The sequence below is a fragment of the Bos mutus genome, chromosome 23 (genome assembly GCF_027580195.1).
Source record: "Bos mutus isolate GX-2022 chromosome 23, NWIPB_WYAK_1.1, whole genome shotgun sequence".
Taxonomy (NCBI): domain Eukaryota; kingdom Metazoa; phylum Chordata; class Mammalia; order Artiodactyla; family Bovidae; genus Bos; species Bos mutus.
Genome location: NC_091639.1, coordinates 37,478,218 through 37,499,015, shown reverse-complemented (window position 1 = coordinate 37,499,015; position 20,798 = coordinate 37,478,218). Strand labels below are relative to the sequence as shown.

Genomic DNA, 20,798 nt, shown 5'->3' with positions numbered 1-20,798 from the left:
TACTGGAGTGGGTTGCCATTTTCCTCTTCAGAGGATCTTCCTGACAAAGGGACTGAACCTGAGTCTCCTGCATCGCAGGGAGATTCTCTATCGCTGAGCCACCAGGGAAAGTCTCAAGTTGCTTAAGAACATGTACCATGCCATATTTATCTGCATATATTCAGGGTCTAGCATGGAGCTTGGCATGTTATCAGGTATAGAAGACATAACAGGACCAGGATGCCCTGCACACACCATATTAGCAGATTATTAAAGCCATGACAGAGAGAGGACAGAAAATAGAGAAGGGTGTTTTCTCCTTCTGCCTTCATCGGCCTGGGTGCTCAGCCCTACTCTCTCAGGAGGAAAGGCAACTCTGAATATTTCCTCACGGAGGCCAGCTTATCTCCTGATCCCTCCCACACACAAACGCAGCCTGAAGAACAATAAATGACATGGGTGAAGAGATATTACGTGTTTCTTTTCCATACAACTTAAAATTTGGCAGCTAATAATCTGCCAGTAATGAAATCAGCCTATCATCCTCCCCTGGTCAGCTACCCTGGACCATTACATGCTGGTCCCATCCTGAACAAATCTATATTCCCCTGTCATAAGCCAAATTTAAATTTGAGATGCAGTTATTACTTGTACTGTAATATCAACAGGAACAATCTCAGAAGATTTAGGTGACCATAAATGTCAGCCTGCAACCAACAGTTGTGACCAGAAAAGGTCAGCTTATTTTGTGTCATCCCCTCATTTTCTGCTGTCCCCTCACTCCCATTCATTTTATCGCTCAGTCTCAAACTGGTTATAACCTTTTATTGAACCTCTCTGGGTTATCAGCAATGTAGGATATAATTTTACAACACATGTCAGAATCTTTTTGGCTTAAGATTCTGAATTTTTCACCTTTGCTTAGAATGATAACAACTTCTGTAAGATAACAACTGGTACATGGTAAAGTTAAGTCCCCTGTGAATGTAACGCACATAGTAAAACAAAGTCGCCTATAAATATTTAACATCTTGGAAATGATGGTAACTACTTTCAAATGTGCTAACCTTTTTCTTTTATTATTTTTATACTAATTTCATCATTAGTTAAATGAATGAATATATGTAAAACTTCTAGAACACTGCCTACTACTATTATTAATCAGAGACTCATGGAAATAATACATGAATGTGTTCCATTTTGCCAAACAAACATATTATATCCAATAAGATACATATCAGGAAATATATTCTTAATATAAAGGGAACAGACAACCAAGAGATAACCTCCAACATCCACACACATGGGAAATGCTGGCTCTCCCTTCATAAAGCTTCCCTCACACTTGGTTCAAATGGCCTGAAAGCCCAGTGTGGTGGTCAGTGGTGCTAACAAGAAAAATGAATTAACCAGCAAGATCTGCAGGGTTTCATCATCCTTACTATTAAGCCCTTCTTGCCTAGACGTAAAAAACACAAGCAGGGCCTCAGAGACTGCACACCAGTATCCAGGTATGTAGGGTGTAGGTTAAAGGTAAGCAGTAATGAGGGAGACCATTCAGTTCTTAGTCACCCTACTGCTCTGGTATTTCTGCCATCATGGCTGAACCCAGACACCACAGTGGGTGAAAATTAGAGTGGCTAGAAAGAAAGGTCAACTTTTGAAACTGGTGGGTTTCTAGGCTGGACCCCACCAAATCTTTTTCACAGTTTTGTTTTGATAATGATATTTATACACACTAAAAGACAATTTTTTTTTATCCATAGTATAAAATAGATTTTTAAAGTTTTTATAATATCTAAAAGTAATCAATCAAGTAAATAAATAGTGGTAACCCAAATGGTAGAAAATACCAAACAATCATTAAAAGTAACATTTTACATGGATAAACAAGGACCTACTGTATAGCACAGGGAATTATATTCAATATCCTATGATAAACCATAATGGAAAAGAATATAAAAAAACATGTGTGTGTGTGTGTGTGTGTATATATATATATATATAAAAAACTGAATCACTGTGCTGTACAGCAGAAATTAAAAACAATATTGTAAATAAACTATACTTCAATAAAATTTTGTATTTATTTTGGCTGCGCTGGATCTTAGCTGCAGCAAACAGGGTCTTCAATCTCTGTTGCAGCATGTAGGATCTTCAGTGTGGCATGTCAACTCATAGTGGCAACATGTGGGATCTAGTTCCCTGACCAGAGATTGAACCCAGGTCCCCTGCATTGGGAGCTCAGAGTCCTAGCCACTGGAAAACCAGGGAAGTCCCTAAAAAAAAATTTTTTTAAGTAACATTTTTTTTTTTTCTAATAAGACTAAATTTATTCAATACCCTAGTAAAAGTTTTGATTATAAGTATCCAACAGTATAAAAAGTACAAAACAGATTTGTAGATTTCTAATATATTAATACAAAGTGCATGACTACATACAGTACATCCTACAGGCAAAGAGAGGTGGAAGGGGGAAAGAAGACTGTGGTTGAGGTCTAGTAATAAATAAATAAATACAGAAGTAGAGATGATCCATATTATAGTATATTCTACCACCAATACTGCAGCCAAAATGTACAAAACAAAATTTCAAAATAACTCAGGAGGAAGATGATAATGGCTGGGGTTCTTGTAATATACCTCAAAGTCTGCGGGAGCACTGAGCCAACTCACTGTGTAGTCTGTGCATATGGTGGCTTGTAGTTTTTTCCCAAAGGAAGAAATAGAAAACTTTAAGTTTTGATTAAGAACTATGAAACTATAGGGTGCCCATAAAAAGTGGCTCACTCTCTTGTTATGTATACTATCCAATCTTTAAAATCCAGTTTTAAAAATAAGTACTGAGTCATGTTTTACCAGGGAGGCAAACGATGCTTCCTCGTTATGAAAACAGGTGATATATTTTTCCTGTACTTTTAGAAAAGAGGCAATAGATAGTACTTTGGTTTGGGTTCAAGTAAAAGGCTTTTAATGAAGGTTTCAGAATGGAAGAGCTCCACATTTAGGATGTATCATCTAACACCTCAATGTTCAGAAAGCCTGACTAAAAGAAGCCAAACCAAAACCAACCCACTCAGCATTCACACACACCTCTTTTCTTTTAGTAGAATTTTACTTTAATATAGAATGAAAAAAAAAACCCCAAAATCCCAAAACCCTAACAGGTTAAAACAAGTCAAACAACCATTCTACACAGATAAAACCTTCACAAAGGTCAACTGAAGTAATCCAGAGCTAAAACTGAATTGTGCAGATTTTCAGTGAAGTCACCAGTCACGTAACATAAACAAATTATTTACACGCTTGCAAGCCCTCTAAGAAACGTGCCCCAAGAAGCATTAACCTTTGTTTTTCTCGTGTGCCATCCAAAGACTTGCACATTGTTATTTTTCAGATAATATAACATTTTTAGTAGAGAATGTTCTCTACCAAGTGGTAATGCTTTGGTACTATTCATGTAGGATTGCTTATCCTAAAGACTTGACATTTCCCCAAGAGGAACTTTGATTCTGCTTTAAGTTTTGATTCTGCTTTTTAAGTTTCATATAAATTAAAATCTGTATCAAATACCAATATGGAGGGAGGTGACACAGGATGCAACATACACAGTCAAGTTACCTCTGCATATTAGAAATTACTCCTTCAAGATACTCGCACCAGAGAGCTGTCTGTCCTGCTTAATATTCAGTAGTACAGGTTTGAATCACCAGAACTTTGGCAAGACCTTAATATTTCAGTTATTAACCACCACCTCTAGGGGCAAGTCCATGTTTACTGAGTTATGACAAATTTATTATAATGAAGGAAAACAAGTGTAGCCAGCCATCTTAAAAAATGCCCCAACCACTGCTTCTCAAAATAGAAAGACTAAAACTACATACGTTTATCATACAACAAATCCCATCTCTGTCCCCTGAAAATTCCCCTAATTTCATTCATTAGAAGGGGATTTTTAAAAAAGACTTAAAGAGCACTTTACAGCAGCATTCAGCTTTCCTATGAAATACTCAGCATCTTAAATATTATGTACACTTCTTTTTTATCTCGTAGTAAGCTTCACTGGCTTCAGAGTTTGTGGAACTGGAGGAAAAATAACCCATTCGAAACTATTCTACAAATCCATCTTTTGGCAGAATAGCAGGTATCCAAATTAAAAATAGGAGGGTCATTTTGTTGCTTTGTTTTCCAAAATTTAAATCATTTTTGCTCCCCTTCTACATAAAGCTTAGTCACCACTCCTGAGTGGAGATAGGCAGAGGCTCTGGCCCCTGCTCCTCCGGCTTCTCAGCAGCTGCTTTCTTATTGCTGCAGCAAGGCTTGAATAGATGTGTGTCGATGAGGACTTCCCCAAAGCGGCCTTTATAGATAATGCCACAGCATATTTTCTGTCTTTTCCAGTATGTGAGATCTAGAAAGGAAAACACTGGCGTTCTGTTGGAGCCAGAAGCCATCTCTGTATCTGAGCCATCATCTGACTGGTTACTGTAACAGGGAGACTGAGCTGGAGAGGCACTTGAGGTTGTACTGTGAGCATCAGAATTGTGGCGCTTAAATTCCTTCTGCAGTTTACTGATCTGGTTACTTTTTATCCTGTTTCCAGATAGAGTTTTCACTTTCTTTGGTTTCAGTGTAGTCTTTAGACTGGGTCCTGCCCTTGCATCTACCACATGATTCCAGTTTTTTTTTGATCCTGCTGGCAATTTCTTCCATCTTTTCACAAGCAGGACACAGGCATTACAGATATCTCCTGAACGAGTCTCATGTAACCCAAAACAGCTCTGGAAATCCTTTTCATAGTGTTTACTATCAGTGAATCGAGAACTGGAGGATTTAGCTCTGCAAATACAGCAGCCCTCTATACTTCGGTACATCTTTGGCTTGTGAAGACCAAACATCTTTTCTTCTGGGCAACAGCCTTACAAAAGCAGCCGTTCCACGCGCAATAACGTTCCCGAGGGGCACAGTGCACGCCAAGTGAATCCTCCCTTCAATCGCTCCCTCCTCCTCAACTGCCTTGTCTAGAAAGATCTAAGTAACATTTTAAAAGCATAGAATATTCACAATGTTTTTATTAAAAAGCAAAGTTAATTTTTGTATATCTGATCTTTATTTTATAAAACTATGTGTGGTTTTACAGGTTTCTGTTTTGTCTGTGCTTATGTGTGTTTATATCACTATGCATAAAAAAAATGCTAGTTAGACTAGTACAAAGATTAATAATAGGCAGTGAGATTGCTAGTAATTTTTATTTTCTTCTTTGTGCTTTTCTGTATTTTCTATGTTTTCCACAATAAACACGTGTTCATTACTTTCATATGCAGAAAAGAAACAAAAAATGTTGTTTTAAAGAAATGTACTTAATTCTTTCCCTAAAACTAAACTTCAAGAGAAACAGTAAAATGATGACAAGGATATAAAACATCAAATTTGTAAAACCAAAGCTGATGACCACAAAATTAGGCCATCTCAGTCAAACATGTCAGTATCTCTCCAAGTCATGCTAATGACTCACCGGCTATCTCGGTCCCACAGGAGGATCCGTATATGATTGATAATGGACGGCTGACCTAGCTTAATCTCAATGCCAGAACGACAGTCATCATCAATTGGGTGCCTAGAAAATCCATGATCCAAATCATAATTCTGAGTGTCACCATCTAATAAGGCAGACTTCAGCTCCCCTTTCACAACCTGGGCTCCATACTTCATAGTTGCAATGTTTTCTTCTGGTACTAAGTGAAAAATAGAAAAAGCAAGGTTAACAGTTACTTATTAAATTTTCCTTTTTGGGGGGGAAAGATTAAAATTCTAGATGATTCGAGTATATGCATTTAATGAGAGAGAGGAGATATGGAATGTCTGTGAGGTGTAAGATACCATCACAGTTGAAATTTAATGACACCACTGTAGCCACTAAGTGCCTGGGACTAGTTATGACTAAGAAAAAGTGGTAAATACTAGGAAAAATTATGTTCTAGGACAAACAAATCAGCTCTGCTGAATTCATTCTATTAGAAGCTTTAATATCTACTTGACAAAAATAGCATGTGAAATGACCTATACCTGCCACCTGGGCTGAGCACAAAATATAAAAGCAGATAGGTCCAATTTCTGACAAAACAGAGAAAATTTCCAATACAGCAGAGCTGTTGGTCATACAAGGACGTGCTGAATCAATTATTTAAAAAACAAGAATATGTTTAAAAGAAGATACACTTGTAAAAATAAAAATTCAGTCTGTCATCAAAATTAATATTATGATTATAACTAACCCTCCTCTTCCCCTCTCCAACACTAGATGTACTAAGAGTCAATTGTTCCTAAGACTCTGAAGTTCTCTATGCGAATTTTGCTTCACAGATCTGGAAACTTGTCTTCCAGGTACTAACATTCTAATACTGACACTCTCTCCATGGAGTCATAATAGGCAACATAAAATAGATGTTAAGATCTTGAGCTTTGAAGTCAGGGTTTAAATAATGCTGCCACCTTTAACCACATGTGTCACTTTGGGGAAGTTACATTCTCTGAACTTCGGTTTCTCAATAGGGCATCATCTATTCCACAGGTGTTCTGGTTTAAGAATTAAATGAAAAGAGCTTTGCAAAGCACAGACTAAACTCTAAAAATCTGCCAATATTTTTACAAAACTGCCATTATTTTTACAAAACATGTGTAAAAAAGCACACAATAAGAGCACTGGCCAAGTTTACAGATGGTATAAATAAATGCTGAATTCTCACAGAATATACATATCTGACTAGGTAAAAGTATGAGCTATAATTAGGCTCTCAGGGAAAAGGAGCAATTTATCATTGCAGATTTCTAGGAAAATGCAGATTTAAAAACTTTTTTTTTCAAATGAAGACAGGTAAAGAGAGTGGCTCCAGCTGATAAAAAATGCAGCTGAAAAATAGGGTTTGGGTTAAATTTAGTTAACCTGCAAAAGACTAAGGCAACTCAGAAACCAAACCAAATGAAAATAAAACCTAGTCATGATCAACTTCTTACCACCAGAGGCTTATGTGCTCAGTTTCAGTTTGTTGTTGTTCAGTCGCCCAGTCGTGTCTGACTCTCTGTGACCCCATGGACTGCAGCATGCCAGGCCTCCCTGTCCCTCACCATGAGTTTGCCCAAGTTCATGTTCATTGCATCGGTGCTGCCATCCAACCATCTCATCCTCTAATGCCCTCTTCTCCTTCTGTCCTCAATCTTTCCCAGCATCAGGGACTGTTCCAAGGAGTCATCTGTTTGCATCAGATGACCAAAATACCGGAGCTTCAGCATCAGTCTTTCCAGTGAATATTCAGGGTTGAGCTCCCTTAGTATTGACTGGTTTGATCTCCCTGTCCAAGAGACAGTTTCAGTTTATAACTTACTAAATTCTATTAGTGGAGGACAGAGGAGCCTGGTATGCTGCAATCCATGGGGTCACAAAGAGTTGGACACAACTTAATGACTGAACAACAAAAACGTTCTATTAGCTCATGGAAATCACACATAGTGTTCACATTTATTTTCTGTTATCTAACAAATGTTATCAATTCCTTTGACCTAGTTCTCATAGTAATCCTTTGAGTGTAGGACTCCTATTACATTCATTTCGCAGATGGGGAAGTGGAGACAGAGAAGGGTTAGGTGGACTTTGTTGCCCAAGGCTATACAGTTAGCAAGGAGCAGAGGTGTTATTAGAACACAGGTGGTCTGTTACCAGGGCCCCTGCCCTGCTACTACCATCGTAAAGGGTTTCTCATGGGAAGACCATATTTTCCCCCCTTACTAGCTCCTCCTTCTAAGGTTACTTAAGTCCCAAAAGAAAGAACAGTCTGATAAAACTTTGTTGTTGTTGTTGTTTTTAAGTTGGACTTAAAATGAGAAAATCTAAGTTTGAGACTCAGGCTCTACCACTTATTATCCTTGATGAGGTCTCTTAGTCTCTCTGAATCTGTTTTCTCATCTAAAACCAATAGTAATTTTACCCAACCCACCCACAGAGCTAAAAATTATACTGCAAATATATACTAAGGTACTACATAAATATAAGCATTTAATTAGTCAAAAAACATTTACTAAGGACCCATTCTGTACCATTGAGGCACTGGGGGTCCCTCAGTGAACCAAACAGAGAGAAGTTGAGGCCTCCAATCTTGAGACAAAGCATTTTATAAAGCAAGCAAAAAAAGGCTTCAAATTTGTGATTTTCAGGTTATCAGTGATGTGTCATTACTTGGTAAAAACAAACTTTTGTTCCCTTACTGCTGGGTACAGAATGTGGGTGTTCAAAGTCTGCTGCGGCTGACCACTGGAAGCATATCCTCCAGCTCTGACACCACTAGTCAAGACCAAGACAAAGAAGGGTCACTCAAGCTTTCAGATGTAGAGCCTGCTGCTATCCTTCGATTTTCTCTAAACATAAGCTTTTTCACTTCTAAAATTTATCAAGCAAAGAATAACATATGAGGCACAAGAGTTTTGAGTGACCGTAGCTGAATGTCTAAAATGGAAATAAAATTTCGACCACAATTCTAAGTTCTCTTTTGAAGTTTATTTCAAGAGGACTTGAGAACTTATCTAACTTTCTTGATATAGATTCCCTGTGAGTATCTTCCCCTTCAAAATTGGGAACATTTACAAAAATGGAAATTCTCTCATGGTAACTATAATCCAAGTATCTCACAGGATTAAAAATACAACTCCAATTATTTTTTTCCCCAGAATCCATGGTTAAATGATGAATTTAAAAGGGAAAATGATCACCAAAAAAAGTTGAAGTCATAACAAAATAATTCAAGCCACAAATACTCTTACTGTCTATTATCTGTCTATCAGTAGATAAAAGAGCTCTCAAAAAAATAGGGTGGTAGAGATTAAATAAGACAGTAGACAACAATAATTGTTACCTTTACATTTCTGATTTTTGATGCATTTTACAAATACTAAGGAAAGAAAATGAAACTCTAAAGTTCCACAGTTAGGCAGAAAAAAAGCCAATTATTAGAAAGAAAAACTATGAAGAAATGGAGCAGGACCAGCCCCTAGCTACACAGTGCCAAAATCTGAATGGTGCTGGGTTAATTATCTTGTGTGTTTTTCTTTAACTGCTTCATGTTCTTAACTATCCTTTATTGAACTCTCTGTTGCATCTAGGCTGAGATGGCTGTTAACCCTTGATGGATCATTTGGATCCACATTTACTTCTCTTCCCCCTGCAATCTCTTTACCCAGTTCTGTCCCCTAAATCATACTCTACTCCCCAACTTGACTTCCTGGAAGAATGTATAGACCCTCCCTGCCAGCAAGCGAAGCATTACAGATGACTTTCCTGATCATTCCTTACCTTAACCTTCCTCATTATCTGCACTTCCTGCAGGCCTGTCTCCACATCTAACAGTACTTGTATTCAAACACACCACAAAACAGAAACAGAAAATAACCCAGGCAGGAGCCTGTCAACGAGTACTGGCCTCATGAGTCAGATGAGCACTTTGGTTCTAGCTCAGGCATGATTTCCCTCTAACTCTAGGCAAGTTACTTACAAAGATCACAGAATGAAAACACTCAAGAACTGAAAGGAATCATAGTCCAATTAATTTAAAGGAAAAATAAATTTCTAAGCTGCTTTCTGTGTGCTATTCACTGTGCTGGACTCAGCCCCACAGCCCTCCAGCAGCACACCATCTATTGGAGACAAGACTGCATATCAGACATGAAATGCATCTGTGGAGGAACCTCAGTAGATGACTCGTGAACCCCTAGTTTACAGACGAAGATACTGAAAACTACAATTGGGAAGGCAATACTAACAGAGTCAAAGAATTTTCAAAATATTAACGGTTCATTGTTATTACTGTCTTTATGTGATAGATGAGACAAATTTTAAATTCTAGTTTAGAAACAACTGATGGATTCAGTCATTCATTAATTTGGAAAAGTCTAGATTCAGACACTGTGCTAGGTGCTGGGAAAAGACAGGAGGAAAAATATAATTACAGTCCTCAAGAAGCTCACTCTGAGTAAGAATGTAGGTAAGAAAAGCAGCAATTATAGTTTCACAGTGGCAAGCCCCCTCAGTCTAGTTATTCAAAACTATGGGAATAGGTGTGTGGTACCACGTACCTACAGCACAGATTTAAACACACACACACCCAAACATAAACCTATACTATAAATTAGCAGGCCAAGAAAGCACATCGACTTTTAGCCAATAAAAAACATCTTAAGGACAGAAGTTGTGATGTGCTATCTGTTATAAGCATGAAGAAACAAGAAATTACTGTTCTGTTTCCCAAAGCCTAAAACCTGAGATACACAAAGTATAACTCAGTCGGAAGAGAAAAAGCACTAACTTTCGAGGAAGAAACAGTTCCACAGCTAGGACAAAACTTAAGGAATGGTCTGAGCACAAGTAGTTTAAATATTCTAAGGAAAAAAATTAATTAGAAAGTTAATTTCCTTTCTGCAGATATATAGACTGATGCTCATCATTATATATGTACACAACTACATCTATAGCACATTCTCAAAAAGACAGACCCCTGGTAAGTTAAAAAAAAATCCTTTGGATCCTCTTTTTTTTTAAGGGGTGGGTGGAAATTGCTTTAATTTGATATGTAACTGTAAGCATTAAACCATGCAGTAACCAATATTAATGAACTAAAAAGGAGTTAGTATTTGTGCCCGTAGATACTAATTCCCTAGTCCCAGGATAGAACCTCTCAATGTTTCATGGGAAGTCCCCGAAGACTCCAAACCTATACCCAGGGAAGAACAAAAAAACAAACAAATCTCAACAATGATTTCAAAACAAGCAGAACTGTCTTTCTAGACCATCAGCTCAGGAACAAATCTGAATTTTTAGACCTCTTTTCACCAAACAGTGAAGAAACTGGATTTTTAAAAAATAATATGAATGTTTGAATAATATTTACTTAGAAAATAACTATCCTATATTTTAGGGTCTGAGAGGAAAGTGAAATGCTCAGTATTTCTATTATTAATTTTACTATTCATATAATGAAAAAGTCAGAAAAAGAGTCTGCTACTTAGTCATTTTTCAAGTTTATAAGTTAGAAGATTCCTAAGCCTTTGTATAATCTCCTCCTTGAGCTCCCACTGAATTATTCCAAAATGAAGAATTTAACATTTATAAGCAGTATATCATTTTGAAACTGAACGCTCCTCAACTGGTTGATCACCCCCTTTCTTGGTAATTTCATGGGCCTGTTGTAACCCAGGTCTGACACCTATATTGACCAGCTGGTCAATTCCAGGCTTCCAGAAACTACATGAAACGCCCAAAGCATCTCCTCACTTCTGCAGCCATGTCCCAAGTCTACCTGTGGCAATAATGAAACTGGGCCTGGGGTCCTATCAACACCTCAGTCAAAACTAGGACAAGAAGGGGGAAAAAGGAGCTTATGTAAGAAAGGATCCAACGATGAAGATTTACAAAGGCTAAAACTATATTACTCCACTTGTTACTTCTCCCCTCTCCCTCCTCCCACCCTTTATCAAAGGCTGACCCTTAACCAGTGCCATTCTCCAGCACCTCTAATTTCTTACGCGATCTTTCCTGGCCTGTTCCCTCTAGCTACCACACTATTTCTCTACTCCCTTTACTCCAACACACACACCGGGTCGTCATACATGGTATTTACTATATTTTCAATATAGTAAATTCTCTGTACAGTTAAGCTTCTGTCCAGACTACTACCAATTTATATCCACACAATTGATATCCAAAAATTTTCTTTCAATTCTTGTCCTCCCAGCACCACCAGATACCACTGACCATCCTTCTCCCTAGAAACGCTCTCTGTTCTGTAACTCTACCCCAGTTTTCTTCCTACCTTTAATTCTTCCTTCTCTACCTTTGGACCCCTGGCCAAAGGTCTTCTCCAAGTCTCAGACTTTAGATTTTCACTTCTTTCTCTATACTCTAGCCCAAGTTTCAATTCTTTTATCACCAGCTTTGACTGCTTTCCATACAGCAGTAATATGTTTCCACTGCTTCTAGTTAGTTCTTCTTGCATTAATTTATCAAGCATCTGCTACAGACTACTCAAGTGTGTTGAATGTTGAGAAATGTTTGTTTTAAATGTTGTGTTCACTGCTATTATTTTTAAGAAAAACACCATGTAAGTATTGGAAATGCTATATAAATGTTAGCCATTATTACTGTTATTAATATTTAGAATCTCCATGTTTGTGGTACCTGAAATAATAAGTATATAGCATGTATTCGGTACTGATTTGATGGAGGAAAGAAGGAAAGATCTTAACATGAGAAGAAACTTCTCACAAAAAGTATAAAATTTTTGACATTCTAGGGAGCGCTAGAGAAGTTTGTCCAGAAACGGCAAGAAATACATATTTTGTGGTCTACAAAGGCTAAGCAGTATTAGGAGGAGTTAGCAGGAGAAGGACAGGAAAGGCAATCCACAGGAAGCAGAGCGCTATGTTCTTAGACTGACACATGTACACCTGAACTACGATTTGGTAGCTAGAGTTTTGTCGCTGAGACTGTCATAGGATACAAACAAAACTTTTTGGTGAGATTGGCATAAACAGGTACTTACTGAGCATGCCTCTATAATTGAGGTCCATGTCCCGGCTCTCTGATCGAACTTTAATAGCATCCAGGATGGCATCAGGAGACAACAGTCCCGAAGGCCTCACGACATTCAGAAGTTCAGTGAGGCTCATCAGAGGCAAACGCACAGCCTGCATGATTTCAGCATGATTCTCATTTGAATTATGCTTACACCAATTTAACAAGGCTAGGAAAATATCTTTTTCAGGAGCTGCAAATGAATCTCTTAATACGATGTTTAAAAGTGCTGTCTGAAAAGGATAAAAAGGAAAAATTCCAGTTATTATGGAGCTCAACCATGTGTATGATCAATAAGTAAAACTTTACTGAACTGCAAGTATCACTTATATTTAAGCAATTAACTCTTCTTGGCCATCTTCTTTCCTTATTCTTTGTGCCATATACTCTTGCCCATTATGGCTGTGTGAACAGCTATAGGCATCTTGTACCTAGTCTTCTCAACACATGTGCACCTATCTTTAATAAAATAACAAGAAAATTGGCAATGTGAGAAGCTGTTGCTCTGTACACGTTCTTTAGCAGAATTTACTTCTCTAAGTCAGTAAGATACATCTAACTATTTAAATCAAAATCTTTTGTTCCACAGTATTACTGCTCTACCATACTTTCGGTTCTCATATTGCTAAAATGACTTCCAGCAACACTGGTGTAACTCTGTAAGATCCTTGCCTCTAAAAACTAAGTAAAAATCATAGTTACATGCAGAACAAGACGCGTAGCTTTCCAAATAGGTTTTCCCATTCAAAATATTCAGGTTCTAGGAGCGACACAGAAAGGGAAAGGAAAGACAACCACCAGGGTTCAAAGGAAGACTGGGGAAAAAGTTTTACTCTAGCTATTATATGGTATAAAACATTGCACATATATACCTGTGGCGGATTCATTTTGATATTTGGCAAAACTAATACAATTATGTAAAGTTTAAAAATAAAATAAAATTAAAAAAATAAATAAATAAAACATTGCACAATAGTGAATTCTGGGCCAAAAGAGGAAAACAAACAAACAAACAAAAAACAGTGACTTAAAGACCATAAGAAGGCTGAGCACTAAAGAATTGATGCTTTTGAACTGTGGTGCTAGAGAAGATTCTTGAGAGTCCCTTGGACTGCAAGATCAAACCAGTCAATCCTAAAGGAAACCAACCCTGAATATTCATTGGAAGGCCTGATGCTGAACCTCCAATACTTCGGCCACGTGATGCCAAGAGCCAACTCATTAGAAAAGACCCTGATACTGAGAAAGATTAAGGGAAGGAGGAAAAGGAAACAATATGGTTGGATGGCATCACTCATGTCAATGGACATGCTGCTAAGTCACTTCAGTCGTGTGCGACTCTGTGCGACCCCATAGACGGCAGCCCACCAGCCTCCCCCATCCCTGGGATTCTCCAGGCAAGAACACTGGAGTGGGTTGCGTGCGACCCCATAGACGGCAGCCCACCAGCCTCCCCCATCCCTGGGATTCTCCAGGCAAGAACACTGGAGTGGGTTGCCATTTCCTTCTCCAATGCACGAAAGTGAAAAGTGAAAGGGAAGTCACTCAGTCGTGTCCGACTCTTAGCGATCCCATGGACTGCAGCCTACCAGGCTCCTCCGTCCATGGGATTTTCCAGGCAAGAGTACTGGAATGGGGTGCCATTGCCTTCTCCCAATGGACATGAGTCTGTGCAAATTGCAGGAGACAGTGAAGGACAGGTAAGCCTGGCATGCTGCAGTCCATGGGGTCACAAAGAGTCAGACATGACTCAGCAACTGAACAACAATACATCATTATCTCCTTTATGAACTTCCCCCCTCATAAATAAGGAATCATCAGTTGCACTCTCTGTCAGAGAAATACTGATACAAAACCAAAAAACAGTATGCAACACCAAAAGATAGTCAATTTGACATCATTACACTGAGAACCACCACCCAGCGGCAGTCTCTTGCACACAGAACTTACCAGAAGAACCTTAAAAGAAAGCAGCAGCGATCTGCCTCCCTCTTATGTGATCTAGAGTCTCAGCAGTCAGAAGCAGATGGCTAGACACACCACCTCTTCCACACTAATAGCTTTTCTTTTTATTCTTAGTTCACTGCTATATTTCTTCTCTATAGATATAAATAAAACAATGCATATTGCCTGTAAATTACTTGGAGACAATGACACACCTTAGAAAGGGAGAGGAAGCCTTCGCTTGAGAGTACCTCCTGAGCATTTCTGTCCATAAACATGCAGCACATGCAAGTTAACTTGGGAAGTGAGTAGAGACTGGCAACATCAAAAGTCATACAGACGTTCTGAATGTTAAGTATGGTGCAGAGGTACTCAGAGGTGGAATCCTCCAGCTCCGGAAATCCGTATTTATGAGCCAGGCTCAAAAAGTCCAGCAGCACCTCCTCCTTCTCATCTGTCAGCGTCGCCCGCCCAGTGTAGATGTATTTAAGCAGCATTGTGAATGCTTCTGCAGTGGTGTCTTCAAGAGGGATTTCGGCTTCAGGCTGAGATTCTCGCATTCCACCATACAGTAATGCTCTGCACATCAGAGGAGAAACGCATAAGGAAAACTTCAAGTAGGATTTGCTACAAAATTATGAAATAAAGGTTATCAACATAATAAAAAAACATAAATGTGTTTAGTGACAAACATTCAGGTGAAGAAATACATAGTAATCACTTAAAATAGAGCTCTAAAGCAAGAGAAATAATTTTAAAACTATTTTGAATTAATTCTATACACAACTAATGAATAATCTTAAGAGCTCAAGAAATAAAATAAACATTTATTAATTAGAAAAATGAAAGTGCTCTTTTGAGAGGAACAGTGAAATCAATATAAACCTATTAAAGGTCAAGAAGGTAGTTTAAAAAAGTAAAGCTCCATAGGAAAAGATATAATCAGATGAAAACAATTAAATATAATCAGGCGCTATTCTTCCCGTCAGACTGGCAGAAATTAGAAACCTGTTAATACTTTCAGTATTTTTAAGATTAAAACAAAATCCCCACATTATTGCTTATCTGTTCATCTAAATAATAAAAAAAAACAGACAATCCAGTCAGGTAATAAGTTTGAATTTCTACCTTTATTACTCTAGGGGGGAAAGAGGTTTTCTCGTGCACTATTTTAAGAGTATAAATGAACACCCCTTTTTGGAAAAGAATTTAAGTAATATCTATTCAAATCTAAAATGTGCATACCCTTTAGCTGAGTAATCTCACTTTTAGGATTCAATAACACAGCAAGATAAAGATAAATGTATAACAAGATATCTTGAAACAATGGAAAAAATCTTAAATGTCCATTAAGTGGAACATGGTTGGAAAAAACTATGATATATACATTCTATGCAGCCATTAGAAAGATCAAGGGAGAATAATATATACTGTCTTGGAAAGATATAGTCGGTAAGTCAGGTTGCAATCCTTATGTGTAGCATAGGAAAAAAGTGTATACCACATACTTAGATTTGTATGCACAAAGGTATATATAGATACATCTATTTATATTGAGAAGAAATACATATTAAACTGTTAACAGTGATTGTCTCTAGGGAATGGAAAAAGATGTCTGGGAGGAAAGGGTCTTCATTTGTCAGTTTATAAATTAAAAATGAAATTCATGATGGGATTATAGATGATCTGACTTTTCTATTTTGTCTTTCAGTATTTTTCAGATTAAAACAAAATCCCCACATTATTGTTTATCTGTTCATCTAAATAATAAAAAAGCAGACAATCCAGTCAGGTAATAAATTTGAACTTCTACCTCTATTACTCTAGGGGAAATAATATGAACCAATTAAAGCTTCCAGTCCATCAGCAAAGAACAAAGAAAGAGTGCAGAAAAGGAAGAGTAATGAAATGGGTGAGAAAGAAAATGTGAAAAAGAGAGAGCAAGAGAATAAGGAGCAAAGAGAGACCCCCTCAACTCCTGTGATTCTCAGGGCAGGATTAGCATTTCAAAGTGTCCCCTCACACTTGCCTAGAACTCCTCCCACCCTCCCCCGGACAAGCAGGACAGGACATTCTTGTTTGCCTCAAAGAAACAGCTGAAACTACCCACCAAAAGATTCATGAACATTTTGAGCATACTTCTTCACTGGGTTATACTCTGCCTAAAAACACTTGTGAAGGTTTCCATTAATCCAGAGTACATCCAATCAATGACCTTAAAGTTACTATTACCAGAATGAAGAACACCTTCCTGGGGAGATCTTGCCAAGACCTATTCTCACTCCAGTGTGATCGATCCATGGTACTTACTTGAATTCTCAATGCTTTAAAAGTGGTTTTGACAAGGACTCCTGGGAAGTCTTAAATATGAACCCCCAAATTGTGGAAGGTTCCCTCTGGTACAGTTAGCTTGTCCTTATCTGGAAATTGATAGGCTCTATGATCTGCCTCTTGAGAAATTTGTATGCAGGTCAGGAAGCAACAGTTAGAACTGGACATGGAACAACAGACTGGTTCCAAATAGGAAAAGGAGTACGTCAAGGCTGTATATTGTCACCCTGTATATTTAACTTATATGCAGAGTACCATCATGAGAAACACTGGACTGGAAGAAGCACAAGCTGGAATCAAGATTGCCGGGAGAAATATCAATAACCTCAGATATGCAGATGACACCACCCTTATGGCAGAAAGTGAAGAGGAACTCAAAAGCCTCTTGATGAAAGTGAAAGTGGAGAGTGAAAAAGTTGGCTTAAAGCTCAACATTCAGAAAACTAAGATCATGGCATCCGGTCCCATCACTTCATGGCAAATAGATGGGGAAACAGTGGAAACAATGTCAGACTTTATTTTTCTGGGCTCCAAAATCACTGCAGATGGTGACTGCAGCCATGAAATTAAAAGATGCTTACTCCTTGGAAGGAAAGTTATGACCAACCTAGATAGCATATTCAAAAGCAGAGACATTACTTTGCCAACAAAGGTCCGGCTAGTCAAGGCTATGGTTTTTCCTGTGGTCATGTATGGATGTAGAGTTGGACTGTGAAGAAAGCTGAGCGCCGAAGAATTGATGCTTTTGAACTGTGGTGTTGGAGAAGACTCTTGAGAGTCCCTTGGACTGCAAGGAGATCCAACCAGTCCATTCTGAAGGAGATCAGCTCTGGGATTTCTTTGGAAGGCATGATGCTGAAGCTGAAACTCCAGTACTCTGGCCACCTGATGCGAAGAGTTGACTCATTAGAAAAGACTCTGATGCTGGGAGGGACTGGGGGCAAGAGGAGAAGGGGACGACAGAGGATGAGATGGCTAGATGGCATCACTGACTCGATGGACGTGAGTCTGAGTGAACTCCGGGAGCTGGTGATGGACAGGGAGGCCTGGCATGCTGAGATTCATGGGGTCGCAGAGTCAGACACGACTGAGCGACTGATCTGATCTGATCTGATGACCACACTCATAAGGCCTCTCCAGACGGCTAACAGTTAACCTTCCTTTGCACAAGAACAGTATCAGCAATGAGAATCAGTCTAAGCTGGCATTGGTAATGACTGAGTTTAGCCTAGTGAGCCACCAGATATTATAAAGGTCCAATACCCACAAAGAGACAGCAAGAACAAGGTCAGTAAGTGAGGGGAGTATATTCCATTCATTCAATATGCTCTTCAAATGTCTAAGGACACTTGAATTTCTTTTAAGAATATACTGATCACCTAAAAGATACCCAGATACAGTTGTCTCAAATTCTTTTGAAAGAGGAAAGATATATAATAGTAATAAATACTAAACCTAAGGCTGAAAAGTTCTAACTTAATAAAGACTGGACTCTCATAAGACACTTTAACAGTAACAAATGGAAGAAAGAAAAGGGAAAACAAAAGTATACAGAGGACAGACTGGTAAAAATAATGACCAGACCAAGGCGAGCTGCCTCACCTCAATAGGAGATGTTAGGTAGAACTCTTAACAAATTCCTCTTGTCTCTAAGCTCCTGGCTGCCTCTATGTTGGCATTTTATATGTACAAGATAGACTGTTCTAAACATGTTTATAAAGCACTATAGTAAGAGTTCTATCTAAATAGTAAATATTCCCAAGAAACATAGTCTACTACAATGTGTGTGACTCCAGGTGTAGGTTTTGCTTCTCAATTAATTATAATCATAATAATATCAGACTGTAGTTTTCACTAGAAGGTAAGTGAAATTTTCTTCATGCCTTCCACATCTCAATTTTTAGATATCAAGTTTCACAGGCAAATCCATGATTTCACGGATATGGACTCTACAGATTTTTTCAAGGATATATTATTAGTCAATAATTCAGTAATGATTCCCTATTAACTAACAGTAGGTAACACAGAGAGTAATTAGACCTGTTTAATATTTATAACCCTGGAAATTAGGGGTCTAAGTAACATACAATAGCTACATATAAGTACAAGTATGCTTTCTACATAAATTAACATTTTGTTCAGTTTTAGCGCTAATATAACTATGAAACTTGGTCTGAGTAAATATTTAAGTTTCCTTTACTTGGCGGTTGTCAAATTACATGTCTCAGAGATAGATCTGTTTGGTTACATACAGGTCCTGGACCTCAGTCATCTTAAACTAAGAGGTATACATGTTCATTGGCAAGTCCAAAGGTCATTCTGCCTATACAACAAGAGGCCTGTTGGCCAATAAATCAGTTTAAGTTCCATTAGTCATAAACTGTGAGGAGAGGGTAAGGGAAAAAAAGACTCAGCCTGAGAAATATTGTTGAGAACCTGGAAAATGGTTGATGGGGTACAGTGCAGCCTGAGAAGCCTTTCAACCCTATGATGATGACTCCTGAAAGGAAAAGGTATTTTCAAAAATATAACAAAAAGTCAACAAAGATGAAACGCTTATAGATGTTCAACTGAATGACTGCCAGAATTTGTTATGTTTTGTTACATATTTTTCATAGAGTGGAAAATACCAGTGTTTTCTACAAGTGACTTGTATCTTCAAAAAGTAATATACACTTACCGAAAATATTGGCACCTTGCTGCTAAAATTACCCTGTGGGCAGGAAAACGTTTCTTTTCCACAACGAATGTGACGTCGCCATATTCTTCCCCAATCAACAAGGCACCAATATGTTCAGACAAAATGTGCACATGGTCAATCTCCCCCACTGCAGTAAAGGGGCGAAGAGGGTGGCTGTTACTCATCTTGTAGAATAGGTGATAGTCGTTGATCTATTATATAAAGAAGGGATGAGAGTTAGTGAGAGGCGGGGAGTATACTTCAAAACCACATACTATAAACACAGACAGGTAAAAATGTATTTCCTAAAAAATCACAAAACAGAGCAATTTTATCATCATCATTGGTATCTCTATTAACCCATCTATTCTGGGAAGTAGTTCAGCCTATTTCCATTAACTCCACTATCCTCATCACCTTATCACACTAGAACTCAGGATCTTCAAACATTAACAGCACTTGGATCCATCACAATCTAGAAAACTGTGTTCAAACTGTGTTTAGGTCCCTTATTTCTCAGTATCTCAGGAAAAAGAAAATCAACAACCAGAAGAGTTCCTCTTTTAGCATAGCTTTATTTACTAAGGTGGTATAACTAGCTAGACCCAGTGGAAAACTCATTCAGGCATAGATCTAGACCTAAATCACAAAAAGAATAAACTAAATCCAATTTCAATTAATTACAGAAGTTTTGATCTGAAACCATCTTAAGTATTTTATTAAAAGATTGTAATCTTCTGAAGTCACAACTATTAATGGAAGCTTGTAGTAAGCACCTAATCTCCCTCTAAGAAAGAAAAACTCCAGTACTTTTCTGAAGACTGTAACTTCAGTTCAAACTTTTATCCCTGATAAGCAGGTAGCCTGTGTTTATCACAACATCATTACATTTAATCTCACTTCCTTGCTTTTCTTTCCTACAAATGCAACTGAAAATCAAAAGCTTAAAACTTGATTAACAGCTTTACATATTAGAAAGGGGAGTAATTATCTTCGAAAGCTAAAAATGGTTATATTCTTAAATATCTACTGTACTTGCAGGTAGTACTTCCCAGATGTAAGTAACCCAGCAAGTGGATGAAAGCCCTCACTAGCGTGCAGGTGTCTGAGGTGACGATGTGGTTGACAGCTCAGAGGTGTTGTACCTGAAACTAGAATTGAGTCAGATATTCTGTCTCCACTAGACCCTCTCCACACCTTCTTGAATTCTCTGCTTGCACCAGGATTAAAGGTTAAGCCACTCCTAACCTT

General features: G+C 38.0%; 1 protein-coding gene and 1 pseudogene across 4 annotated transcripts in view; both read right to left on the bottom strand.

The window, feature by feature from the left end:
* BTBD9 (BTB domain containing 9) overlaps positions 1-20,798 on the bottom strand; it is a 410,406-nt gene that overhangs the window by 353,969 nt on the left and 35,639 nt on the right. For all 4 annotated transcript variants that reach the window (XM_070361346.1, XM_070361349.1, XM_070361347.1 and 1 more), the window contains exons 2-5: positions 19,548-19,759; positions 14,752-15,115; positions 12,561-12,825; positions 5,495-5,714 (exon numbers count right to left, since the gene is read on the bottom strand). In XM_070361346.1, the coding sequence (XP_070217447.1) occupies positions 5,495-5,714; positions 12,561-12,825; positions 14,752-15,115; positions 19,548-19,732 (1,034 nt within the window). In that variant the 5' untranslated portion in view covers positions 19,733-19,759. The remainder of the gene's footprint in view (positions 1-5,494; positions 5,715-12,560; positions 12,826-14,751; positions 15,116-19,547; positions 19,760-20,798) is intronic.
* On the bottom strand, positions 3,704-5,004 carry LOC102284460 (SIN3-HDAC complex-associated factor pseudogene; annotated as a pseudogene).